We start from the raw sequence: 27,162 nt of genomic DNA on the forward strand, positions 1-27,162 counted from the left end.
CGCTCTACCCCCGCCTCCTCGTGCTGCCGGCCGACTGACGTGATTGGCTGAGGGGAGTTCCCTGTGCTGTGCGCGCACAGCATCAGCAGCAGCCCTCAGCCACAAAGCGTCACGACAAGGATGCGTTGATTACGTCCTTGACCTGATATCAATGGGAATGATAGCGGATAGGATAAGGACACAGCGCTCTGTCTGATGCCGTCTGGTTTGTTTGTTTGTTTGTTTTTAATTCATCCCATATCTCAAGGCCCCAGGAAATCCGTCTGACATGAACTGGGTTTTTTTTTAGACTGTATCGAAACCCGTAATCAAGTAAAATCAATCATTGACTACTTTAAAGCTATCTTAAAAATACGCAGAGAGAGGAAAACAAACAAAAAAAAACATTTAAGTTTTTCTTTGGTCACCCTGCCAAAAGAAGATCTAACCCTGCAAACTCGGTGCAATTATTATTATTTTTTTGTTGTTGTTGTTTATTCTTACATAAATGTTGGAAGAAGGAATGCTGACGTCATTTTTAATATGTTTTCCTCCAGATATTTGTGTATTACACATTCAGTGTTTTAGAAAATATTTGAGAAAGAGTGGTAAAAAAAAAAAAAGTGTAACTCTTTGGAAGGTGTCAATCCCATTACATCTGGCATAAAACTAACAGAAGGAAGAACATTATACTAACAGGAAGATGTGATTCTATTGCTATGATCTGGGGATTCTTTGCTGCTTCAATACCTGAAATACTTGTCATAATTGATTACATAAATTATGCTCTTAAGCAGAAAATCCCTAAGTTATCAGTTCGTTGCCATAAGCTCAAGTATACAGTTGGGTTTTGCAGCAAGATAATAAGCTGAACCATTCAGAGGCAATATGCCTGCCTCTGAGCATTTAACAAAACCTCTCAAATCAGTCTTTTGTATTGACTGAGTCAGTCTGGACTTAACTCCAACTGAAATGCTGTGGAAGGACTTTAAATATGATCATGATTCATGATCAAAAGCAATCTAATGAGTCTCAATTAACACAATTATCCTGGAGACAGTGGATCAAAATTCCTCCACTACACTCTTACATCATGTGCCAAGTTCGACTGGAAAATTAAATCAGTATATTCATAAAGCTTGTCAGCAGAGGGAAGCATCAAGTGTACTAAGATTTCATGGTAGATGGCAGCTCTGTTTTTGGAACATACTGGACCAACAGCAGAATGTGATATGGCTCCCCAACAACTTGAATTCTGTCCTTCACTTTTCCTCCTCCTCCTTACTGTGCTGCCCTGATTTCTTATTTTCATTAGAAAATAGGGCTTCTGAGCAACAGTCCTGTCATTCTTTTTCTTAGCCTGGGTAAGAGGCTTCTGGCATATGATTCATGAGTGTGACAGTTAAAGCCCATGGATACGTGCGTGTGTGGTAAGTCTTGATGCACTGACTCCATACGCTGTACTTTTAGAATGTCTCTCATATCTTTGACATGGTTTGTTATACAACTTTCCCAAGGCTGCAGTTATTGTTGACCTTTTCTGCAAGTTTTTGTTTCACTCAACTTCCCATTCACATTTTTGGACCCAGCATCCAGGAAATGTTTTGAGCAATCGCATTTTCTGTGATGCCCTCCTTATTGCAGTTCTGCACCGGACTTTGTAGGTCATAATTTGGATATTAATTAACATTTGATTAATAAAAACATATTTTTGCCTTTGCTTTAAATAGCATGTATTATTTTTCACAATATTTTTGGTTTTCACTTGCTGTCAAAATTTACAAACATGTAAACAAAATATATCAATGTATAACTGATTTATATGCAAGCTTCACTCTATTATTTGAATTAAAATCCATCAACTTTTCAGTGATGCCTTATTTTACTGAGATTGCCTGTACCATCAAAGTTTAGGATGGAGACCAATTCCAGTCTTCACCTCCATTTTAGAAACCTAAATGATCAGTGAAAGGGTTTGAGTTATAAATGTTGCAAGGGACAAAAATAATGATCTAAAACCAATGTAATGATAGTTAATAATGTTTGTCAAGTGTGATAACCATTTTGACTTATTGCTGACAAACTTAATTGATAGTCGCAGTCCCAAGTATTCTACTGTTAATTTGAGGGACTATCATATGATTGTACAAAAACAGGTGCCATCCAATTTCAGATTTAACTTTTTAACATTTATAATGTATTAATGACATTAACAATTTTAAGAATCAACTGTCCCAGCTCATGAGATTGAAACATAATTTTTGAGTTGTATTGTAGGAAAGGTCTTATGCAAATATATGTCTGTATAACAGAGGTTAATTAAAAGAGTGACTTTAAATTGTATTAATTGTGGGTTTTAATCTTTGTCTAAATTAGTTTCGTTTCATGCCTCAGATTCGTGGGACATATTTGATGATGGATGACACCTAGTGGCCAAAATGTGGATCTTCATCATCACAAAAAACAAAACAAAACAAAAAAAACGCTCAAACACCATTAATAAAACACAGCTTTATACAGTTAACATCTCAACACACACAAGTACAATGTGCACACTTACAGATTGGGTGCAATGTCAACCATTTATAAATACCCATGTCTTTAAATAAAATTACTAATTTGTGGTAATAAATAAATAAATAAATAGTCTGAGACAATAAATATATTATTTGTGTGTGTGGGAAAAAAAAAACACTCAGCAAAACACATCAAAGACGTACATTTGTCTTTTACCTGAAGGACTGTCTGTGTATTATTCTGTCCAGCCCATTTTAATCCTGACTCTTGGTTTCACAGGATGACGACAAAGTCTTATTAAATAACACTTCAGTGCAACAGATCAGTAACTCTGGACATAGATATGAAGAACAGAGCTAAAAGAAAAGATCTGAGAAACATTTTCCCTCAGGAAACACATTCACAGATGAACATTGTGGTAACTTCTAACAAAAGGCTTCACTTTCAAAGCAATAAATAAGAAAATAAATAAGAATAACCTGAAGCAGGGGCAGAAGCCTCACAAACCAAAACAAAATGCACACTAGCTGGCTTAGCTCTTATATTTGACTGCATGTTTTTGCATCTCTCCTCATTTTGTTTAGAAATAGCTATCGCTCTATATCGGTTATATATCGTTAAGGTGCGGTTTAGGTTTGAAACATTTACACTCTTAAATTTCTGGATAATGTTTCTTATAAATTATAAATTAAATTCTAGGGAATTGGCCCCATCAATATTGAAATCATGATATTTTATGAAAAGAGATATTGTGATGCTGTTATGTGCAATTATCATCTCGACAAAGAACAATGCAAAAGTCTGGAGCCTGCCTTTATCACTTAAATTTTGCACTTAAAGGCCCGACCTGCTTATATGAAACTGAAGTGGTCTTGAGATTTTCACAACTCTTTAACAATAACTAATTTAAATATATTTCTGTTAAATTTTTATACTTAAAATGTGTCAAAGGAATGTCTTTTCAGCTCGGTAATCCATACACATTAACCTATGAATCATTAAAGAACAAATGATTCATACTAAATCTAGTGCTGCGCCTACACAAACAATTTGACTGAGAACCAATAATAAACTGTCTTTTGCTGTTAAAGGTAACAAAAAATAAAAATCTAACAAAAACTGATCTTGGCTAAATTATTGCACAACCTCACTTAGTATGTTGTGGCTTTAAAACAATCTGAAGTAACTGGCCAAGTGAGGAAGAAACGAGGATTATGATTTGACTTAAAGCAGATGATTAGCGTCTGCTGATCACAGCTTTAGGAAATAGAAACAAATTGAGCAAAGGCATAGAAAACTGGAACACATATGCATTATGTAGCAGCTGATCTCAGAGTTATGTAAGTTTTCAGCTCTTTGGGACTGACTTTTTAGTGTACAAATGCTGTAATTTTAAAATTACCTCAACGTCTGGGTCCTTTTTAGCCACATCTATAAAATAATGCGGGCTGCTCCTTACTTTTGCAAAGTCCTCCTCGTCATCTGATGTTGTGTAAATGTCAGTCAGACCTCACTAGACGGAATGACTCCATTTCCAAAGCAATGTTTTGGTGTCATGTTTGTTTCACAGCCTGGCTATAGATCCAGGTGGAGGTCGCTGTGTGACAGAGACTGGTAGTGCTCATCCATACCAGACTTGGCTTGATGCCTTTGAGCAACTAGTCTCTGGTAGCGAGCCTGCTGCTGGTGATCAGGGTCCACATTCACCCAGCTGTTGGCCACCCACTTTACTCCTCGCTTGACTGGACAATCACCATGCAGGGAATACTCGTCCAACTCCCCCATCCAACCTGGAGAAACATGGAGGAATCAGCAGCCAAGACGGTTTACTCAAACTTTTTGGTTTATATAACCACCAACATAGATACTAGAAATTAAAAAAGATGCTCATATTTGGATCTACTTTGATTCAGGTCTAAATATGAGCAACATGGGTTAATGATCACACTGTTAAGATTATGTATATAACAAAAGTTTTTTTTTTTTTTTACCTCTGCCATCAGAGAGATGATTATACCAGAGGAGAGCTGTTCCAGCAGTTGGGGTCAGTCTCAGGTTCCCTTTGCCACAAGCCTGTTGAGTGTCCGTCAAATCAACTCCATCCTGGACCAAAGCCTAAAATACACGTAATCAATAAACTTGAGGCGTCTAAGCTTTGCTGCATTCCATAAAAAAGCTTCATACAAACGGATGTACACAAATCCAAATTCACCTGCTCATTGTAAGTACGATTGTCAGCCACAGGAAAGGTACTTTCACCACCGTCCTCAACAGAGCTGAGGTAAAATAACACCGTCAAATACCTGAAGAGAAACAAGCAAACAAATAAAACAGAAGAAAAGGAGCACCGATTTCTTAGTGCCTCCGTTTGCAGAAATAGCAACATTTTGAAAGTCAAAGAGCAAATCCAGAACTGAGACGCAAACAGAACGTGAAAAGGAAGTAGTGTACGAGAAGCTGCATACCTGCAGGAGACCTCTGTGAGAGCAGACGTGTTTCCTGCCAGCCGTGTGTGTGCACACGTGGTCTCTGACTGAGACGAGCTGCTATCGTAGTGAGCGTTGGTGAAGTCTCCGTGCTCGTAGCGGGAGACCTGCAGTGGCTCACTTAGTTCCAGAAGTGCAGAGGGCAGACGAGTCAGAGCGATTACTCTGAGTAGGAGACAGGAGGAAACAAAAGAAAAGTGCTCCACTTTAATACAAGCTGTATGTGTGAAACAAAATGGGGGAAGTTTGTACGGGTAGGGACCTTTTCCTGAGGGTTTGCAGAACACGGTGAGATCCCAGCCCCTGAAAGAGCCATGTATGTCTGTTTCTCTGCTTAAAGTGACTGTGCAGGCTCCCGCTTCGCTGTTGCCGTGGACGCTGGGACACATCATAAATGCGCCGAAACTCTCCGAGCGTCAGTATTCCTGCAAGGCACATAGAAAAGTTGAGGTCTCATTAAAAGAGTCTTCCAGTATGCAGGGTTGTGATTCCAGTTCAGTGGAATGAATTCCTGAATTCCTGTTTAGTGAAAACCCTTTCTGGGACCTGGTTTTTAGTAATTTTTTCTTTGTTCAGCCATGTGCTTATTCTTCAGCTAAAATTGTCCTGAGTTCCCCTGGGAGACCCGTGTCCCAGTCGCAACAATAGCTCTGGGGTGCCAGAGCAGAGGTGACTAGAGGACAAGGCAGCTGGGGAATACATGGTATCCGGGGGAAAATTAAGAGAAAGGCCTGGCAGACAATCGGGTTTTAATGAGATAGGACGAGGCCCTTCCGGATGTGGAGAACGCCTGGCATGGCACAATGGTATCGGGTCAAAATGGTGTCACCCCTCTTCCTGCCTTAACATTCACAAACACTTGCACGCAACCGCAGCCACAAGTCAGCTATTTACAGTGTCTTTACCAGAACAAAAGCAGGGACCACACACACACACACACACACACGCACACGCGCACACGCACGCACACACACACGCACACACACACACACACACGCACACACACACACACAGACTAATTTCAAGAATCCTGAAAATGTATTCAGAGATCCTATCATGCACCTAGACAAAGGCCAACTGAAGTTCTAAAATTGAATCAACATTAAGTTTTGAAGGTTTCTACATATTTTTACAACAAAACTGCATATTTTTCAGAGTAAAATATCTCACTTCTCAATATTTTTTAAAGCTGAAACAAAAACACGCAAAAAAAAAAAATCAGGTCAAGTTTTGAAGTGGAAACAAAAAAAACACACTAAGAGAGTGGATGAGTGGAAAAACAAGAAAATCTGGAAATAAATGTTCACTTATTAGCACTTATCTTCTTTCCCCATAATTATCCAGACATGAAACATTCTTCTATGAAATTCCAGACCTTTCCATTTTGCATAGAAATCCAACTTTTTCTCTACTATCACCCAGAGCACTTAGAAATATGCATATGAATTACAGAAGGACTAACCTGTTGGAGAGGCTTCCAGGCCAGTCAGTATTTGCCGTAAGTTATCAGGGCTTAACCACGTCCCATCTCGAGAACGAGAATGACTCACAATCTAGAAGGGAAACAAAATCATGTGTCTTTTCGCAAAAAAAAAGGCAAAATCATAAATTTACAATTCATAATTTCCATTTTAGAAATGTGCGCTGTTATCCTGCGGATACCTCCTGCTTCTGAAGAAACCCGTCTTGGTTCAGGTCCAACAGACTGAAGACCTCTTCCGTGCTCAGAGAAAGCAGTGGCTGGTTTAACTGTGTTTGATCTTGGCTAGGTGTTGCTGCCTGGCTGTCCATCAGACCTTTGAGCTGGGCCAGCTGTACCACCACACGGCACTCCTCCTCCGATAGGAAACCAGGAATCTCTGCAGAAAAAAACATGAAAACACATCAATAAATGGTATCAGGCAACACAGGCACACACGCGCACACACACACTACAAATTTGATGTGAAAGACCAACATAAAGTAGTGCAGATGGAGGGGAAAACACATGGTTTCAAACTTCTTTGCAACTTAAATGCTGAAAATGTGCCACTCGTTTGCATTTACCTCCTCACCTTTTGCTACAATTGCTATAGTCTGGTCTGACTAAAGCAGTTTATGCCATATGTTTATATCTCTAAAGTTTTATTTTGGCACTTACTGTAAAAAAAACAAAACAAAAAACAACAAAAAACAAAAACAAAAGGTAGGAAGGTATAGTAAATATCAGACTATTTCAGAATATTTACATGAAGGTCCTCCTTTAAGGTTTAAGGAGTAAATGAACTGTGCATCTAACGAGTGCAGGTTATTCCCCTCGATCTGTCTACATTGAGCCACTTGTGGTATAGCCTGTCCCTCAGGCAGCTTTAATGAGTGGCAACATAGAGAAAGGAAGTACCGGTGTCAAGGAAGTAGAAAATGCTAAAATCAATTACCATAATGCAGGAACACAATCTGAATCTGCTATGCTCGTTCTCATTTTGCCTTCATTCATTGTATTGAATGAAGGCACAATAAAGGCCAAAACATTTTTTCCATCTGTTCCAATTTCCAAAATCTTCTCTAGATTGATTGGCAGTCGAGTCTTAAACATGCATATTGTTACTAAATGCACGTAGTTATGATGTACTGTTTAATAATTTGTCTTTTCTCTGCTGCAGTCCATCTGTGTCTTCCTGCCGTGACCCTTCGGATAAAGAGCTTCCGGCAGGTTGGTTGCTTGTACAGTACAAGCCTTGTTTGGCAACCGTATCTTTTATACTGTACCCTTGGTTAATCCCCATTGTCCAGTCAAGCCTCATTAATCTGGACAACTGATATGAATGAAGAGGGACCGAGGCTTCCTCTTCTCCCCCCCATGGCTGTCTGTCTTTCTCCCCCGGAAAGGAAGTGACCTGCTTGTCAGAGCAGGAATCAGGCCATGGCGACGCAGTGGGACATTTTGTTTATATCCTCTGCACATGCTCACACATGTAGAGCTGCCCATACAGAGTTCAGTTGTTGTTAACTTGGTTAATAATTACCTCGGGCTCTGAGGAAATCATTGTCTCCAATATTACCGGCATTTTAATCATTCAGCGTACAGAGTTACATAAACTTATTCAGATTAGAAATCTTCTCTGCAGTCCTGAGTCAAAGCTAGGTGCCTATAGAAAGAGTAAAGGAAATTCTCTACCAAGGACTGAATGTGGCCCTTGATTTAAAGTGTAAAGAAAAGAAGAAGAAAAATAGACAAGATCAATTTAAAAGTTGTTTATAAAAACATCACCTTACAAAACCTCAAATCTGACAATATTAAATTTACTCAATAAATTAATGCACCTCTCTCCTGGCACCCCGTCCCTACCTCCTACAGCACTCTACACCTCCCCTTTTCTGCTTCTATGCAAATCTGTTCACCACCCACTATAAATACATCCATTCTGACAACATCCCCTCCACTTTAACCAAGAGATCATCGTCACTTCTTGATTCCCCGCCCCCGTTTTAACTTTCTGACGACAATGTTCTCCCAGTTAGCTTCTTTGCTCCTTCTCCTCATACTTGCGGGGTCCGGCAAACCGGTGAGTCTACGCAGAGGTCAAGCACAGCTGGACGGACATATCAGGACAGAAGACGCACTTCAATCTGTGTTTAAGGACAAGGGCCGAGACCTGACAAGTGTGGACAGCAGGAAAGAAGATGTATTTGGAGATTCTCCTTTTTCAAAGGAAGAAATCGCAGCGGCAGCAGAAGATGGAGAAGCGTGGGGAGAGCATGGTGCTCCGTCTAACTTCAGATCCACACACTTAATAAGCGACGGTAAACTGTGGGATCCCCGCTTCTCTTCTCGATGTGTGCCAATCCCTTCCAGCATGGCCTTGTGCCACAACATTGGCTATGACACCATGCGGATCCCGAACCTCCTAGGCCACGATTCCCCAGCTGAGGCTGTCCAGCAGAGTGCCAGCTGGTTGCCACTGTTGGCCAGAGAGTGCCATCCAGACGCTCGCATTTTCCTCTGCTCTCTTTTTGCTCCGATCTGCCTAGACAGGTATGTTTTGTTTCCACAAAGTAGAATAGAATGTGTCAAAAAAAATAAAAAACCTGACTCAAAAGACTGTGGCGTTCTTATTTTCGTCATTTCTTAGAGCCATTATCAATGCAGCAAATCGCACCTTAGAATAAGAGTTTCTAGAGGGAAAACAAAGCTGGAGAAAGAACACTTTTTTCAACCGACACCGACAGGGTCATCAACAGATAACACAATTTAGAAATGATGATAATTGGTGCTAATCTCAGAAAAAAATGCTGTGGTTTCACACAGAAAGTTTAGTTAATCACAGGACAATCGTCTCCTTTTTTTTTATCACATTAGCATATTTTAGCTGGGTGGTGTGTATTCCTAAATCTATTTAAAACCTTTCTTCTAATCACTGCTGTCCATTTCCCTCTCCATGCCGTCTTTGACAGGTTTATCTCCCCCTGCAGAAGTTTGTGTGAATCTGTGCGGGACAGCTGTGCGCCAATCATGAGTTGCTACGGCTACCCCTGGCCTGAAATCCTGCGGTGTGACCAGTATCCTGCAGACCACCTCGTGTGCATCTCCTCCATCACCAACGCAACTGCTTACACGGGGGCGCGCGGAGGTGAGCGACCGCACACGTGTGATTGAGTCGAGTTCATTAAACCAATTATTCAATTGGTGGTTTAACGGTTTCAGTGCCTCAGGCAAGCTGTCGGGACTGTGAGCTGGAGGAGGCCTCCTCCCCAAAAGAGACACTGGAGAACTTCTGTAGGAGTGATTTTGGTGAGTGCCGACATGTCTCGTCCAACAAAAACACTCCACTTCTTTTATTGAAAACAGAAGTCAATATTGCATCTCTGTTCATCTATTATCCTCCCAGTTGTGAAGCTGCGTCTGACGAGGCTTAGGTATAGTCCAGTAAGTCTATCTCAGTTCTCCTTGGCTGCCAAGCTGGACGTCTTAAAGCGTGGGTCTCTACTAGGTGGGCAGATTCGCTCACGCATTGAACTGTGGCTAGAGAGAGATGCCACATGCGTTCGGAACATGACCCGACAGCATCCACGAGGCGGCACCTTCCTAGTAACCGGGACAGTCCAGGGGGAACGCCTGGTGGTCAATAAGGCTTACGCTTGGCAAAGAGAAGACAGAAGCCTCACTGCAGCTGTGCGCAAGTGGAAAAGTCACAGGTGCAGGAACTAACAACTTGCAGAATCTTAAAACATTCTGAGTGTGAGATCAACCGAGCAGGGCGGATAGTTTAGAAGCTTGCCATAAAGCTGCAGCTTTAAATATTTGTCAGACTTTTTAAAAGGAATTCAAAGCAGGTTAGAACTGAAAAATGATAGTTACGGCACATTCAGGATTGAGAAACTGTCACTATGACAGCTGAGCATAAAAGATGATGGGAAAATGATAGAAAATAAAATGTAAATACTGTGTTTCCAGAATAAACCAGAACTTAATGTTGCTGGTTTATATATTTCTAATTCATTTCCTTTTTGAGTTTTCTTTCTATCTAAATCTGCTTATTGTATTTTCTAATTAATAATGGTGAAGCAAAAATTCTATCCGTTTCATTCTTTTTATATTTCTGAAGGTTGTTGTTGAATTATGAAAAAATGCATCCAGTGTGTTTTTTGAATACATTTTGTTAAATAAATATTGCAGCATCGTTTCTGTGACTTTAATTTTGTTTCATCATTTTGGACAAAATAAACCATATTTCTACAAACGTCAGGTTTTCTTATGGGGAAATGCAGTTTCATCTGAAATGTAACTTCCACATATTTTTTTTTTTCTGAGCCTAACAGCAGTCATGTCTATTATAATCTGGATGGTCACTGCCTTCTGAGTACTAAAGATAGAACAACTTTTCTTAAAAACCTGTTTAGGGATCTACAAAAGTGGCACATTTAATTATTTTCTGTTCTACTTTGTTGTTATTTGGGGGAAATTCCTTTTTTCTTTGAAAAGCATTTATAGTGTGTTTCGTAGCTGCCATGTACACTCAAGGTACCCTCTCATATAGGGTTTCTAGGCGTTCTGTCAAACTGGTTGTATCAGGTACATCTTGCTAATGTTGCAGACGCCTCAAGTGGCTGCAGGACAGTTGATGTTTTCAAATCAAAGAATGTGAACCACTCTTTGTGAATAAATAGCAACACATAATGCAACCGAGTTTTTCCACAGATGGCAGGTCTCATTCAAGTATTACAATTTACTTACCAAACAGCAAAGGTTTCAGACTGAGTGTTCTCATCTCGTGTGTTCTGTCCGGTACTACAGACACATGTTGAACATGTCCAACCTGGAGAGGCACAGAACATAGTTTTAATGTAGAAATAGTGAGGAACTGCATCTGCAAAACAATATGGGCTATTTTTTTTCTATTTATGTGTAATCTATATGTTGCTTGATATATGGACATGCTGCAAAATAATTTTCCATTGGGAAAAATAACATTACTACTACCATTGAACTGTGCAAATGATTTAGCAGTTATCTTGTAAGTACTTACTGTATAAAATACTCTCGAGCAGTACTGTCTCATATTACATTTGTGATCAGTGTTGCGAAGAATCAAATAAGGACATTTAAGTTCTTATAAATTACACCAAAGATCTTACTCGTATCCCCTCCATACGATGTAGGCTGAAACTCTGACTGTATTCCTCCACATGTAACTCTCTCCCTGATGGAGCAGGTTGGGGCAAACGCCTGTCCGTGTTGATGACTGGAGCAGGGGACGCCCCGTCCCCACTTACTAAATCCCCGGGGCCGTTGTTGTAGTGCACGTAGAGTAGTAGGGCGATGACATTCAAGATGTAAACATGGAAGAAGACCATGACCACCACGAAATAAGCCCGAGAGCAAACATTGCTTCTCTGTATGTGCAGCCGAGTAGATCGAAGAGGAGGAATATTGTAAGGTGGTGACAACGGCTTCTGGCTGATGTCTTCGTGTTCCAATAAATCTTCTTGAGCTTCGTCCATCATTTACAACACACGGTTAGATATTATTTTAAAGTGTTTACAGTGTAAAGTAAAAACACAAACCAGCCAAGCTTGAGCTATCTTGTAAAATGCTAGCTAGCTATTTACATTAGCATACTTGGGCTGTTCAGCTAGCTACAGAGTTAGCCCCATTGCAAACTTCTGTTTTTTTTTGTTTGTTTTTTTTTAAGAAAAAACGACACTATCGTGTCTGCTACTGTTACCCGACGAATCAGGACAGCATCGATTGAATAACCAAGTGCAGTGACAATCGTTTTCTTTAATAAATACATGTGTCGTCATTATATAAAAGCTCCTAATCCCGTTCTAGCTAACTGACAGCTGCGCTGCCCCTGACAACCTGCCTAACAACAAGATAGTCCGCGATATTCGTTGTTCATGAGCTCCTGTAAAGTGTTAGCGACCTCTACCGGGCAGTGCCCAATATCAAGGTATGTTTAAATGATATTTCCTCTAAATTTAACATTTTAGAAGAAGGAAAGCATTGTTGGATGATTTTTTTTAAGTTTAAAAAGTGTGTTCGCAGAATTCTGAAACGCACGTACCAATTTGTTAAGTGATTCTGTGGAATGCTCTGAGGTCTGCAACTTGTATAAACTAAAAAGCTATTTTTGCTCTCAGTGCAGCTAAATGAACGCCAATCAGAGCCACAAATGTTATACATGACTATTTGAAAAAAGACAACGTATAATTTTTTTTTCTAAAATATATCTAACGTAGGAAATGTGCTGTGATTTTTAAAAGAGTCACCATCTTATTTTTGTTTCTTCAATAAGAAAAACACAAAACTTTAGGAAAAAGAGGATTGGAACGTTTTTATTCCATAGGATGCCGATATGTGTGAGCAAAAGGCATATGGATTCAACATGTCAAGAAAAATTTGTGTAAACATGTGGTACTTGTCATTCTGTTGTGGGAAAGCTGCTAAAACCACTATTTGTCATCTATATATATTTAAAAACAATTGTCAGTCGTTTATCATTTTTATCCAAAGTTATAAAGAGTCATTGAGAAAGGTCTAAGGAGCCACTTGCGTCTAAGGAGCTGCAGGTTGCAGACCCCAGCCTGGACGAAGAAATTAAATAAAATATATTAATAGTTTAAGAAAAATATACATCATTATTGATGATAATAATGATTATTATATAATCATGAAGACAGATTTAACCTTTTGATTCTAGATATCTAATAATGCAAACACAACACATTTCTCTTATTTAGCCGCAAGGTGGCGACAAAAACACATGTCAGAGACTCCCAACTGTGCTGTGTCATTTGTGATAGCCGACGTATATGTCGGCTGCCGGGTAATACTCATAAAGATTCTCTTTCACAAAAGCAGCAATAAGGAAATGTTGCAATCCACACATTGCAGGTGTATGAACCCAATTTCAGAAAAGAATGGAAACATTCAACTTGTTCAAAGTATACCGTAAATATGTAAAATATTCATACCATATGTGCACCACCAACACAGAAGGGAAGCAATCAAAAGTTTAAAATCTTTTGAGTTGGTTTTTAATGGGGCAGACGAAAGGTGACAGCTGCTGTCTATTTATTACCAACGCCAGCTAACGAGTTTTGGATCATAGTATTTAATTTCCATAATTGCCATGCATTATTTACTCGAATTTTCTCAGCGGTGCACATTTAAATACAGACCAGTTTGGATAATGAAGGCTAATTTCCCCTGGTGATGTTGCCCCTCAAATTATTCCATCTGATTCTACTTTTTTAAGACAGAGGGGATAGAATTGGGGGTGGATGTGAAAGGGTCTAATACACTCTCCCTTAAACACACACACACACACACACGCAGGCACACGCAAACCCCTTGCGGTGTTTTCCGGGATCACGCCACTGCTTCCACTTGGGATCCACACAGCAGCAGCGATATGACTGATCATCACCGGACGGGACGGCACTGAATATCAGCCAAAGTTTGACCTGAATTATGGTTTATTACTGATTAACGATGCACTTTGTCGGGGCACGGGACGCTGCCACACGTCGACCGACGCTGGGCTAGGAATTACCGGACGGGGGAACTATTAGTTTGGGGATTTTTTTTATTTTTTTTTTTTTACAGCAAAGTAGTTGGAGGAACTTGTCGCAGTGGCTCCAGTCCCAGTGTGTTGCCTGGATTACCACATACAAGCGGAACAATAGTCTCCTGCGGCAGGAACACGAGCAGGTCGGTGTGGTTTGTTTATGTTGGGCCCTGTCCTCACTGCCTGTTTTAACTAGTCAAGATGATGTGGAAATAACAAGCACAGAAACCATTTCTGTCGCCCTCCCCCTCACTGACATTGCAGGTGTATGCTCATTATTAGACTTGCTGAAAGAAATGGTGTAACCCTGCGTAAGCGGTTGTGTATGTCTAATGCGGATAGTTTGGCGCTCTCCTTAAATCACAACAGAAATGGGAATCGCTTTAAATTAGTCGCACCATTGAGAGATTTCGATAAATGGCGATACTGTTGAGTACAGCAGTCCAAACCCAGTCAAAGTCCCCGGAGGATTATGTTTGTAAATTCCCGATACTTTTTTTTTTTTTTTTTTTTTTTACTTTCGTAAAGTATTTCATATTTCAATACAAAGTCTCAGGGTTTTCCCTGCTCCTGTTTCCTGAATTGTTTCGGCCGGCGGCAGGGTAACTTTTTCTCTGCCCTGCCTGATTCTCCTCCTCCCGGATACTTGCGTCAGGAAAACACGGGGAGAGAGAAACTGACCGAAAGCACTGAAGGCCTGGAAGGTAGAGGAATCTCTGCCAGCCCGGGCTAAGGTGAAAACTTGAAAAGCTGGGTTCGGTTTCTGGCTTTGCTCCTAACTCTCCGCGCTTCCTCCGGTCACGTCATGTTACCCGGAGATCACCGGGACATGCGCTCCCAAATGTGACGGGCTGTCCAGTGCTGCAGTCCTGCGGTTCTTCCAATAACATCGGTAATAAGCCCTTATGCACTTCAAAAACGGCCATGGTTGTATAATTATGCAGTTTGCGTGGGTCAGAGCAACAACAAAATGTTTGCAGTGTGTTGGGAGTATCATTTAGCGGTAAATAATTGATATCAGTCCCAGTGTGGGATGCACAGATTGAAAGTAATGCCTCCCACATTAGTTCACTCGTCCTTGTGATGAACCTCCAAAATGTTGAACCCGAAATCCCAAAATAGTGGCTGTATCTGAAAGCTTTGAGTTTTGTTTTTTATTCCATTGTAATTTCGTACATATCCCTATTTTATTGTTTTTGTGTGTGTGTGTGTGTGTTAATATCAGAAATATATTTTTTTTTGTAAATGTACACTGCACTGACAAAACAAGCAGTTTGAATTTAATTGAATTAATTTGAACATTCTGCCTGGCTTTATTTGAATCAGTTTTTTTGAGTACTTGAGTACACCCTTGAAAGCTAAAAGACACTTAATTTAAATACCTTATGTACTTAGTCAAATAAATTACTTAAATTCTTGCTTATATTTGATATAATATTGCTCATTTCATTACTTATCTTACATAAGAAAATATACATACATAGTTTGTGATTAAAGTATAAAATGTTACTGAAATAGCTATGTATACATTTTTAAAATCTTTTCCAACAAGATGGCATGGTACATATCCTTACAACTACAGTGAAGATCTGCGGTTCAGTGACAAGGAACGCTTCAGGGGCACAAGGTTTAGCTAGCTTAGCTTAGCATCAGCGTAGAGCTTGATGACATGGCAGAAAAATGTGTCATGATATAAGGGTTTTATATCAGTCATCGATATTTTCTGTTTCATCCTCAGCTCTAAAGCTTCATCAGCTCTGTCGCTAAACAACTTAAAAGTGAAATTTAACCCTAAAATTCTTACTGGAGTACAGAAACTTTCTTAATTGTAAATCTCGTTACAATTTCCAAGTTTTGGTCAGTTTATATGCCTTCATTATGGAGTCCATTAAACATATCAACCTCACTGTTCACCCAACACTGCAAATGAATTATTACTATAAACTGTTGTTAGAATTGAATAATTTAATGTTACATTTGCCAACTATAAAATGGCTGATGAAAGAAAGAAAGAAAATTAAATGGTTGATATTCTATACTCTCCAAAACTAACTTTTAGAGCGTAATCTAGTTTCACTTCACATCATTTTATCTAGTAAGAATCATTGCAGTCATCAAATATGCCTTTACCAAGCAAGGTGTGTTAACCATAAAATAATGATAATAAGATGTACAGTGGACTCCTGGTACTATCAGGAGTTAGAGACAGCTGAAATTCTTGAGATCGCCTCTAAAAACACAAACAAAATTAAATTTTATTAAAATGTTATGTGATAGATTATGGACCAGGGCTTCACAGTTTTGGTAGCACTGTTGCCTTTAAGCAGGAAGACCCCAGGTTTGAATCCTAGCCTGGGGTCTCTTCTGTGTGGAGTTTGCATGTTCCCTCCCTGTGTGTGTGTGCGTGGGTTTCCTGTGAGTGCTCTAACTTCCTTCTTCCAAAATCATCACTAATATGCTAATTGGTCTCTCTTGCTTAGGTATAGTTCTGTGTCTGCATGGTTATTTGACCATTGTGTGTCTGTGTGTCACCCTGTGATGGACTGAATGTGCAAGAATCTCTGCTTCCGGATGTGCAAAGCTGGTGGAGACAAAGTCCAAAACACAAGCAGTGGAAAGTGCAGCAATATTGTTACTATAAAGTAAGAAAGAATACTTCTGTAAAGCACAGAATGTGGAGTAATTATCTTATTTGTTCCCAATGTATCTTCTGGTTTGTGAGCACAAAATGTGAAGGCGAATGTAACAATGTTTCAGTTTGTGTACTTCTACATGTTTGTGCTGGAAAATGTGTCTATTTTCCAGCACACCTGATTCAAATAATTACATGACTTCCTCTGCAGCCATCAAATCCTGCAGAAGCCTCTCTTAATCACCCATTCATTTATATGTTTAGAAGGAAGGATACACTTGTAATGTGTAGGTCAGGGGTAGTTGAGGACCAATTTTGGGAACCACTGTTATAGAGGATCCTATTAACAGTATAATGGCCAAACAGATAGAAAATAGTTTCTCATGAAAAGTGGATTTTTTTTTGATAGTATATAAGGATGGAATTTAGGGGAAAATTTCAATTCTTTTTGTTTAAACTCTTCTTGTGGTGTAAAATAGAATATTTATGTTCTATTTTTTTATGGAAATCTTAGAAAGTCATCTTGAAAGTGCAGGAAAAGTGTTTGTTGAATATCTTCATGTGATTTAGACAGATTATTTAATTCAAGATGCAAAATACAAAGGGCCATATTGCACTATTTTGGTAAGTAACAAATGTTGTGCATAAGAATTCGTTTGAAAGTCTGAAAGCATAACCAACCTGGAAAATAAAAGCGAAATTGAGGAAAGGCTCATTATCCAGATGGCACACATCATCTGTGAAACGTGGTGGAGGCAGTGTGTGAATGTGTGTCTGCAAACTGGCTTTGGTCACTTATTGATCACTGCATGTAGCACGATGAACACAAAACAGTTGTTTGTTTTTCATGAAACCTGGCCTTTATAAAGGGAGGAAGGAAACCATTGATGAAAGAAAGCTATAAGACGTCTATTTTGTAGTTTGTCACAAATCAGGTGGGGGACAAAGCTGAGTTGTGGAAGAAAGTTCTGATGGGTTGAGAGTGAAATTTTATTTATTTTTTTGTTGTTGAACGAACTCTATATGTAGAGGAAATTTAAGTTTGCATGGTATTCTGAACACACCGTGTCCACCATGACACATGGCAATGGCAGCATCATGCCAAGGCAATGTCATCCCCTTTTTTTCTCTGTGAGAAGGTTACAACTGAGCGGGGAAAAGTCCAAGGGGTATGAATTTTTTTTTTTAGCAAGTTGCTTTTTCCAAAACAGTTGAGCTTTTTGATGGCATTCCTACCTTAGCCAGGACGGCATACAAATAATTTACCCTTTTAATATGGTGATACTGACTTTAGCCAACATATTTGTGTTGAAATTAATTAATATACTGACACCAGAGTATTAAATTTCTCAAAGAGAAACAGTTCTCCTGTCTTTAGTTCATAAAGATTATGAAAACATCTTATTAGCTTTGCCATTCTCCGCTATTTCTTCCTACCATCTGATATCAAACCGTTTAGGCGAAGTGTTGGAAGAGCTGTTGAGGAGAAGCCATTGGGTCGATGAGAAGAATGGACCATTGTTTGGATTAACTGGCTATGTGTGCGTTTGTGTGTGGGATTCTGTAGTTGGGCAGATTTGTGCATTACTCATGCATCCCGAGGCTGCTGCTCAAAAAGCAGTGTTTGGAGCACCACAGTGTGTGCCCGCTACACTCTGCCACATTGCATGTATGTGCAAGCATGCGTGTGATTTGTGTGTCAGCGAAATTACATAAAAATGCAGGTTTACGGTAAAAAGAGAAGGAAGGGGCGAGATTTCAAGTTAGGAAGGCTGAACCCCGCCACCCCACCAAAAAAAAACAGTGGAAATACAGGCCAGGAATCAAACTATTTCTATTGACAGTGTGTGTGGGTGTGCATGTGTGTGTGTGTGTTTTATGTGGCACCCGCATACCCCAAGTCAATTTATTGTTTTCCATTTTAAAGCAGCCAGAGGAATCCAATACTAGCTTCTGGTGAAGGTTCTGTGGAAAAAAAAAAAAAGAAAGTTTCTAAAGCAGACATGATCACGTTTGAACGTGTTTGCGTGAGAGAATGAGGCGAGATTGAGGAGAGAAGTGAATTCTCGTCTCTTGCACTCTCTTTTCTTCTTCTCTTCACCTCAAATCTGCAGTTTCGGCCTGGGCCTGTAACCTAGCAACCCAAGTGGTGTGCGTGTGTGTGTCTTGAATAAATTCGACTTTACCTCTCCTCTGTCCTTCTCCGGGATGTGTCAGTTCACTTGCCAAAATGCCACAACCTTGCAGCCACCCCACATGTGTCTGGAAACACATGCTCACAAGCTGTTAACAGACGCAGACGAATGGTTTGGTACAAAGAGGTTTTATTCCTTTGCTCCTTTGTGCTGTTTTTCCTGTTGACCTTTGATCTCCTGTGTCTATCACAATGCTTGAATTTTAGCACCTTGTGCCTTGCTTTTTAAACTCATCTGAACAACAGGAAGTCTGTGGACATTTTAGAAAGTGAGGCTGCATCCTTCATCTGAATTTGCCCTTCTTTTCATCCGTGGGTTGGTAGTGTTTGGTGAGTGTGTGGTGTGCACATGTTGCCAGTGATCGGCCACATGTCTCGATCCACGCACGGATGTACTGCTGCCAAGTTTCTCACTCTCCCAACGACCATCTGCATCACACAAGACCAAACGTCCCTTGGACATGTTTAATGTTTCATTACTGCTGAAATATTCCATAGACCATCACAGGTGCAGGCCTCATAAAAAGAAGTGGATTCTTTTAATGCTTTTTTTTTTCCCAATAAAGTGTCATTTTGCAAAAAAAAAAAAGATTTAAAATTCAAGAACTATTTAAATCAGCATTAAAACATGTAGGTAGTTAAACGTCATAAGGACAAGAACAGTTAATCTTCCAGAACATTTAAGCAAATTTTAGAAGATTTTTGTATTTCATGAAAAGAAAATCTCAATACGTCACCTCACAAGCTTTTAGCAGATTAGAGGAATGTAATTTTCTAACTTATTTGTATAAAATGAATGCGTTTCTTTCCTCCTGTTAGAACGTGGGCTTTTGCAGTACATTCTGTTTCAGAAATGCCATTCTCCAAGTTCCCTGTCGGAAACACAAAAATCTCCCCCGAAACCTTGGAAAGTTGTTCGTCAAGCATTTCCGAGTTCAAAATCTTGTCTGGCTGGTTTCCATACAAAATGTAGTGACAATGGCAGCTTCACTGCATGTCCGAAAAAATAGTCAATACCTAGATTTAACAAAACAAATCTAGGTAGAGAGCCACCCACTGGATAATTAGTCAATGGGTGTTTCTGGCTAACAGTTATTTAACTCTTACAAATGTAGTGATTAGTTAATATTTTAAACAGTCCTTAAATTGATCAGATAAGCTTATCAGGAAAAAGGCTTCAGTTTTAAGGGAATCATAAAAGAAGGTGATGTGGACCAGTGAATCCAGATTTTCCCTTTTCCAGAGTAACGGGGTAATGCACCCATCATGCAGTGCTTACAGTACGAGTCTGCTCAGGCTTTGTTATGGTCTGGGATTGCTGCAGTTGGTCAGGTCTAGACTATCAGCAACTTTATATGCCGAAAGAAAGAGCTCAGCTGTTTTCATAAATATGCTGAAAGGCCAGGCCATTTGTTCCCTGGATTTCATCTTCCCTGACTCCAAATTGACGATGCCAGGATTTAATGAACTTGAGTCCAGCTCTTAACCGCATTGTTGTTTGCCTCGCCCATCATTTCGACAAGATCTTGCTTTAAACGCTAATTCAGGTCTGGGAGTGAATAAATGAAACACACTGAAATGATATCATAGCAAACCGATGCTGCAGTCAAAGCTGAAAATGGTTCAGTATTTGTGTGTGACTTTTCTTTCTTCTAAAATATGCCTTATTACAGCATCCATGGAACTGTAGCATCCTCTGTGGACATGTTGTTTTGGCGTTTAAGTACCAAAAATAGGAAGAAATACATTGTTGTCAACTTGTATTGCTGGAAGTTAGCTTCCCAGCAACTAACAAACTTTACTGGTTTTCTGCCATTTGTCAAATTTAAATGCAATGTAATTCCCAGATTCAGATTTTGATATCTGATGTAAATTAAACGCAGCATTAAGATGTCATATCTCTACTTACATCCAAGATTATTAATGTTGTTTTCAGAGTTACATTTGACTTTATTTTCACTCAACCAAGACGTTTATTTATTATAGGAGGTAAGACAGGCCTCTCTCAAAAGAAACAAAGTAAGACAAAGGGACTATATGTTTTAAAAAAATGCAGCATTAATATATTTTCATTTACATTTTACAGCTTCTTACAAGGGCACGTGGAAACACTTTAGATACCTTTGTCAATCATCACTGGAATTACTTTATTGACATCACCGCAATCAAACCCTCTTTATTATTGCTGGCTGCTTTTGCATGTTTCCTCTTGTATCTTGACATTTTTTCTTTTATTTACCTCCGAGTCTAATATTTATCTCCCTGACTATCAATTTCCAGTTCTGGCGTTGACTTGGTCAATCAAGTATTATTATTACTTCCAGTGTGAAAAAAATTAAAACCTTTTGTTAAAATTAAAATATTGCTTGAAACCTAAATCCACTGTGTGACTTAATCATTTTGGACATTTCTTTTTTTAGTTAAAGCGACTGATGTTTGTGTTCTAAGAAAAGTTTGGAAAGTGATTTCTTTCTGCTTTGTTTCCAGTTTGTTAGACTTTCTTGAAGCATTTTAAAGTGGGGAAAAAGTTGAAAAGTTGTTTCTGTTAGTAACACGTTGCTACTGAGGAGAAATGATACAAAAATATGTTCTTTGTTGAAATGTAAACAGTACTTGGTTAATAAGTTTATTAGCCTTTTTTATGTCTGAATGATTCATAGATCAGACGTAGGTGGGTTGAAAACAATCAGCAACATTCCTCGGAAAGTGACCGTGTCTAAAGTACAAAGAAAACGTTTGAACCTTTAAGACACAGAGAAAGCTTTCTTTCTGAAAAGCTTCCTCCTCAGGAGAGAAAAATAAAGAAACGAGGACTAAAGACCTTTGCACAGTACTGCTATATCTGCCCACTGATCAATTAGTACTGCAATCTGCAATGCTCCTTTGTGTTATCACCCAGTGGTGGATGGGTTTCTTATTACTATTCGTGCTATATCAACGAAGATAAGATTAAGACTGTGAAATTAGTTGTCATGATGTGTGTGTGTGTGTGTGTGTGTGTGTGTGTGTGTGTTTGCATTTCTCCCCTTGTAAGACCCATTTTTCCTACAAATGCTTTTTGTGAGGACCCTCTGCTCCTTATGGGGCCCAACCCCAAGCCCCATAAGAAGAAGTAAGGTTTTCAGGTTAAGGACTAGATAGTAATGGTTAGGTTTAGGGTAAGAGTCAGGTTTTGGTATAGAAATGAATGCAAAGTCCCTGTGAAGATAGGAAGACATTTTATGCGTACGCGCGCGCGCGCGCGCGCGTGTATGTGTGTGTGTGTGTGTGTGTGTGTGTGTGCATGTCTGCGTGCTGGAACAGGAGCACCCCTGTGCGTCAATGATAATATTTCCATGTATTACCTTGGTAATAGGAAAAGCATGGGTACCAGCTGTTTCTTATAATGTGACTCATTATTCCTGATAATTTGTGAATCATAGCTTCAAGTTTGCATGAGGCTTCCTTCTTAATGGAGTCTGGGAAAATATGCAAAAGAGCGGGGGGAGGGAGCTTAGTACCATGATAATCCAAGTAACGGATGATGTGAAATAAAAGAGGGTTGTTCTATTTTCACTCTTTTCTTCTAGACTTAAACTTCATGTCTTGGAGAGAAAAACCAAACCGTGGCCTTAGGAACTGGCAGAAACAATGTTGTTAGAAATAAAGACTCTGCCTGTGCACATCTTCTGGCAGAGAAAAGCCAGTTGTCCTCTGTGAGGATGTTCCCTCGAAGCGCTGTGTGTTTCTAATAGGCCTGACAGACTGAGAGCCTAAAAGGATGAATGGCTTTTGTTGAAGCCTCCGAGGATGGATTCAGAGTGAAGGGCAGTGGGCGCCGAACGTATTTGTGTGTACTTTGGTGTGCGTGCTTATCAGCTCCAGAACCTTTTTTGGATTAGACAGAGGGAGCGGGAAGTGGAAGGGAAACAGAAACGGTCTGCCATTGCTGCCTTTACTTTGAGGATGCAGTATAAAAACAAGCCATCCACAGCAAAGTGCATGCATGTAAAGAAAAGTGCATCAACTTTGAAAATTCTTCATATGGTTCAAACTTTTCACATTTTGACTTAGTAACAGTCAAATATGGAAAGAGTATTACTGCACACCTGCCAAGACAAGGCTGTCCACTCAAACTGGGGAGGAAAAAGAGAAGCAGCTAAGATGGCTAAGGCAACTTTTAAGGAACTGCAGAAAGCCACAGGTAAAATGGGCTATTAGTTGTGTTCTTCATAAACCTTAAGAGCAAGAAGAAAGCAATTGAAATCCAAATGAAGTCCTGTTTGCTGCAAGCCAAAATACAACACAGCAAACAAATGGAGAGGGGTTCTGGTCTAATGAGACTAAAAGAGTTGTTAACTTACATGCAAAGCGCTCTGTGTGGTGCCAAACTAACACTGCACAACAGCCACATCACACTATTCTCAATGTAAAACACAGTGGTAGCAGCATCATGCTGAGGGGACGCTATGTGAGAAAAGCTGAAAAGCAAAATAGATCAAAGATGGGGCAGGTAAATACAGGGTAATTCAGGAGGAAAGCATGCTAGCTGTAAAAGACTTGATACTGGAGCAGCAATTCATTTTCCAGCAGGATAACGACTCTAAACAAACAGCCAAAATATCAGTACCGCATTTTAACCTCTGTAAAACATTTGTGTGTGAAAGTGCTCTATGAATAAAGTTTTGATTAGTTCAAGCGGTTTAGAGCAAACGTTTCACAGAACGGCCCAGTCAAAGTGCAGACCCAAATTTTGTTGGAATTCTGTGGCAAGATTTGAAAATCTGTGTTCATATAAACCATCATCCATTTAATCTGAATGAGTTGCAGCTATTTTGCAAAGAAGAGTGAGCAAAAAGTCCAGCATATAGACGTGCAAACCTGCTGGGGACATCCCACAAAAGAAATGCAGCCATGATTGCAACACAGGATTCAATGCTAACACACTTTACTTCAGTTTTTCTTCTAGTTCAAAAGTACACAGCATGTTGTGCTGGCCCGCTCTCTCTCTCTCTCTCTCTCTCTCTCTCCCTCTCTCTCTCTCTATATATATATATATATACATATATACACACACACTTCAGTGCCACCCGGAACTGAAGTGTGAATCTCTCAGCTGAAAGAACAACTTGCTCCCACTGCTCATTATTTTAACAATAGGGTACTTTTCAGCTGCATGTTCAGTGTATTATTAGTTATAAGAAATAAGTAAAGACCAACTTTGTGATTTAATTAAGGTGTTGTCCATGGATCCCTTGCTTAGACTTTACTACTCCAGAACCGACCAGTTATATTGCATATTGCATAAATACTAATTAGCTTTAATTTTAGTTTTAAGCATATCAGAGTTTGTTTGCAGTGGTCCGTCTCCTACTAGTTGTGGGGGTTGTGCATGCCTATGCTTGTCAATCACAACTCATCTGGGAAGGCTTCTGTTGTCTAAAATCTCTGGTGAACTGCACAGTCAGCCATTTGCATGATTTTTTTTTTTTTTTGGGTACATTTTATTTGTTCTCTTTCCCTCTTGTTCTCTCTCTCCCTCTCTGGGTTTGTCTGTCTCTCATTCTTTGTCTTTTATTCTGCAGTGTTTGCACTTGGGACACATAACAATGAGAACTCACGGTGTGTGAACAAACACAATCATTGGGAGCCCAAAGAACTTTGTAAAATGCGCAGGGGACTCCACTCTAGCAGTTTCGCTGTACAGTAAAAATTATGAAGGTGGTGGTGAGGTTCACTAGTGTAATTAGAGAAACGTTGACAATCGTGATGTTGATGCTGTTTTATTCCTCCTCCTTAGGCCAGAGGGCCCCTGTGGTGGAGGTGAGAAGATGGACAGGATGAAGATAATCAAGCGGAGGCTGTCCATGTCTCTACGAAGTGCTCGACCTGTCGATGACTCCCTGTCTGAACTGGCAGAGCAGATGGCTCTGGATGAGCCATCCACAGCCAGGGACAACGGTGAGACATGTACTCTCAGAATCATATCAACAAACGCCTTCGTTAACATCACCGCCTTAACATGCCGAAATGAAAGCTGTGTACAGTAGAGGTCCTGCATTACAGACATTGTATCTGTGCAAAGGCATTCAGTGATTTGGACAGGTTACACAGTCAAGGAGGAAACATTATTTTCAAAATATAAACTTTTTATAGAACGAGAAAACGAGAGAAGCATTACTCCAAAGTTTGCACATTTAGAGAGATGTTGGATTTTATCACACCCAAGCCTTTTTTATTAGAGGAATTAAGCTTGTTTTAACCATCTAATTAGTTGGGAACAATTTATGCAAATCCTGTAGGTTTTGAAGAGCCCTTAACTTTTTCAAAGCAGCCAATGGCAAAGGGAATGGAGATATCTGCAATCACAAACAATATTCTACTTTGTTCTTTGCATAATTAAAGTGAACAAAAATGCAAGTTAATAATTTGTAAGGGTAGTTCCAGTCTTTAAAATATCAGCGTGACTTACTACATGCTTCTTCAAAGGCAGAGTTAAATCACGCGGAAGGACTCAAAATAGCAAAGGCAAAAAATGAGCTTATTGACTGAAAAAAAGCTTTTGGAAACAATGATGGACTTAACGAAAAAATATACATCCAACTGAGCAGAGTAAAAGTAGAGACAATTACTATTAATATTGATAAATAGCAATAAACTAAGATTCTTTTAGCTCTTATTTTGAAAACATAACATTTTATTGTGAAAGGAAGAAAAGATTCAATTATGTTACAACAAATTTTCGGAATAGCGATGTTTCTCTGAAAGTCTCTTAACTCTCCCCGCGGTCTTAGAGCGACACTCAGGAGAAGAGCGGCAAATGACACTGTATGACAGAGGGGAACCTTGGGGGGTGGTCCTGTCAAACCAACAGTTTCCACATAGAAATAAACTTGGGTTAGTGCAACCCTGCCAGACCATGCACAGGACGTCGTCTCTTAATAATGCAGGGTGAAACATTCACATCCGAAGACTTTCACAAAAGTAAAGAACTGACTTTTGTTCTCTCATTCACCCTAACATGCATTTAACCAAAGTATGTTGGTAGAGCTTAAAACAGCGCCAGATGCACAAAGAACCAAATCTCACAAAACATTAAGCTTTTCTTTGCAAGAATGGGAAGAAACTCTTGAAACAAGATGCCTACATTTTTGTACTATTACAGGCAAATTCACTTTTCAATATTTTGTGCTATCTGTAACCATGAAATAAATAAGTATGTAACAATGAAATAAATAAGTCCATAATAAATATGCTTTTCTTAACTTAATAATAAAAAAAACCCTTTCAAACGTGATTCCTCCTTTCAGATTTTTGTCAAATTCTGACATTTGCTTCTTTGGGTTAGAACCAACAATGTTGCAACATACCAACAACAAATGCACTTTCTCTGCTTCAAGAATATGCATGTTTATTATTTTTGCCTGGTGTCAGTTACAGCATCCTCCACAATTTCTGTGTCCCTAGTAAAGATGTGCAAAAAGCTTCAAACTAAAAATAATCCTGCGTTACAGTATCATAATCCCACACAGAAAATGAACAAAAATCTAACCTCTCTCTTGATTACGTTTATGCAATAGAGACAGTTTTTAATTTGGATTGGGTGCAAAACTAAGTTGATTGAAGTGTCTATAGAAAACTCTAATCCAGGACTTAGTATTCTTCCGAGTATGAAATCAAGGTGAACTCAAAATACCTCCAAAGGTCACTGTCGGAGAACTCCAAGGATTAAGCTACTGTAGCAAAAGTAACTTTTATTTTATTATAATTTCTTTATATTTCAAATCTTTCCCGAGTGCGCTGTGGGGGATGCTGTTTTCCATAATCTCATGAACTAACAGCTAGCAGCTCTGAAATCTTTATTTGATAGTACATCTGTGCATTGCTTTTTATTTAAAATTATGGTGCTTTAATCATCACAGATTTACTGGAGAGGGTATCCTTGGTTGTTGTTGCTAACAGATATTTTATTTTAGTTTTTCACTTTGATTTCACAGAAATAATGCATTTGGTTGCTCGTATGTGCTTTCTGCCCCAAAGTGTGAATGTAAAACTGTGTCTTGTATCTAATAGAGTCATACAGGGCGAGCTTGCACACTTGCAAATACTCTTACAGCACCGCAACCTTCTTCTTCATCACCACCCACACCTTCATCAGCTTCATCACAAATAACTTCCTTGTTTATCTTGGTCATCAAGGCTAAAAGACAGACTAGCACAAAGTTTTAAAGTGTTGTGACCTCATATTCTGCGTTTTCAGTTTCAAGCAAAACACAGCGTCTTTGCTCATATTGTTTGCTTGAAACTCTGGATGCCATCTGC

General features: G+C 39.4%; 3 protein-coding genes across 9 annotated transcripts in view; 2 read left to right on the forward strand and 1 right to left on the reverse strand.

Moving 5' to 3' along the window:
- Positions 1–2,475: 2,475 nt before the first annotated feature.
- Positions 2,476–11,988, reverse strand: LOC103141882 (transmembrane prolyl 4-hydroxylase-like). Its single transcript, XM_007557696.2, has 9 exons — positions 11,598–11,988; positions 11,197–11,278; positions 6,645–6,841; positions 6,445–6,535; positions 5,245–5,407; positions 4,962–5,147; positions 4,709–4,799; positions 4,488–4,611; positions 2,476–4,286 (listed from the first exon to the last, which is right to left on the reverse strand). Exons 1-9 carry the CDS (start codon positions 11,964–11,966, stop codon positions 4,072–4,074), a joined length of 1,518 nt encoding a protein of 505 aa, XP_007557758.1. The 5' UTR covers positions 11,967–11,988; the 3' UTR covers positions 2,476–4,071.
- LOC103141881 (secreted frizzled-related protein 5) lies at positions 7,183–11,173 on the forward strand. The gene is made up of 4 exons (XM_007557695.2): positions 7,183–8,997; positions 9,417–9,592; positions 9,667–9,753; positions 9,851–11,173. Exons 1-4 carry the CDS (start codon positions 8,468–8,470, stop codon positions 10,168–10,170), a joined length of 1,113 nt encoding a protein of 370 aa, XP_007557757.2. The 5' UTR covers positions 7,183–8,467; the 3' UTR covers positions 10,171–11,173.
- A 344-nt stretch (positions 11,989–12,332) lies between the features above and the next one.
- The window catches only part of LOC103141884 (cyclin-dependent kinase 17-like), a 64,753-nt gene continuing 49,923 nt past the window's right edge, over positions 12,333–27,162 (forward strand). For 6 of the 7 annotated variants that reach the window (XM_016674102.1, XM_016674103.1, XM_016674105.1 and 3 more), the window contains exons 1-2: positions 12,333–12,415; positions 24,641–24,801. In XM_016674102.1, coding sequence (XP_016529588.1) covers positions 12,363–12,415; positions 24,641–24,801 — 214 coding nt within the window. In that variant the 5' untranslated portion in view covers positions 12,333–12,362. Of the gene's footprint in view, positions 12,416–13,789; positions 14,179–24,640; positions 24,802–27,162 lie in introns of those variants that run through there. The other variant, XM_016674106.1, reaches the window with a different exon arrangement.

Source organism: Poecilia formosa, unplaced genomic scaffold, assembly GCF_000485575.1.
Source record: "Poecilia formosa unplaced genomic scaffold, Poecilia_formosa-5.1.2 Scaffold90, whole genome shotgun sequence".
In the NCBI taxonomy this organism is placed as follows: Eukaryota; Metazoa; Chordata; class Actinopteri; order Cyprinodontiformes; family Poeciliidae; genus Poecilia; species Poecilia formosa.

Excerpts from the sequence above, each read along its gene's own strand:
- LOC103141882 (XM_007557696.2), bottom strand. The coding sequence starts at position 11,966 with ATGATGGACGAAGCTCAAGAAGATTTATTGGAACACGAAGACATCAGC. Across the intron at positions 11,279-11,597 it reads ATCGTATGGAGGGGATACGA|GTTGGACATGTTCAACATGT; the intron begins GTAAGATCTTTG and ends GTGCCTCTCCAG. Across the intron at positions 4,612-4,708 it reads ATCGTACTTACAATGAGCAG|GCTTTGGTCCAGGATGGAGT; the intron begins GTGAATTTGGAT and ends CGTGTATTTTAG.
- LOC103141881 (XM_007557695.2), top strand. The coding sequence starts at position 8,468 with ATGTTCTCCCAGTTAGCTTCTTTGCTCCTTCTCCTCATACTTGCGGGG. Across the intron at positions 8,998-9,416 it reads GCTCCGATCTGCCTAGACAG|GTTTATCTCCCCCTGCAGAA; the intron begins GTATGTTTTGTT and ends CGTCTTTGACAG. Across the intron at positions 9,754-9,850 it reads CTTCTGTAGGAGTGATTTTG|TTGTGAAGCTGCGTCTGACG; the intron begins GTGAGTGCCGAC and ends TTATCCTCCCAG.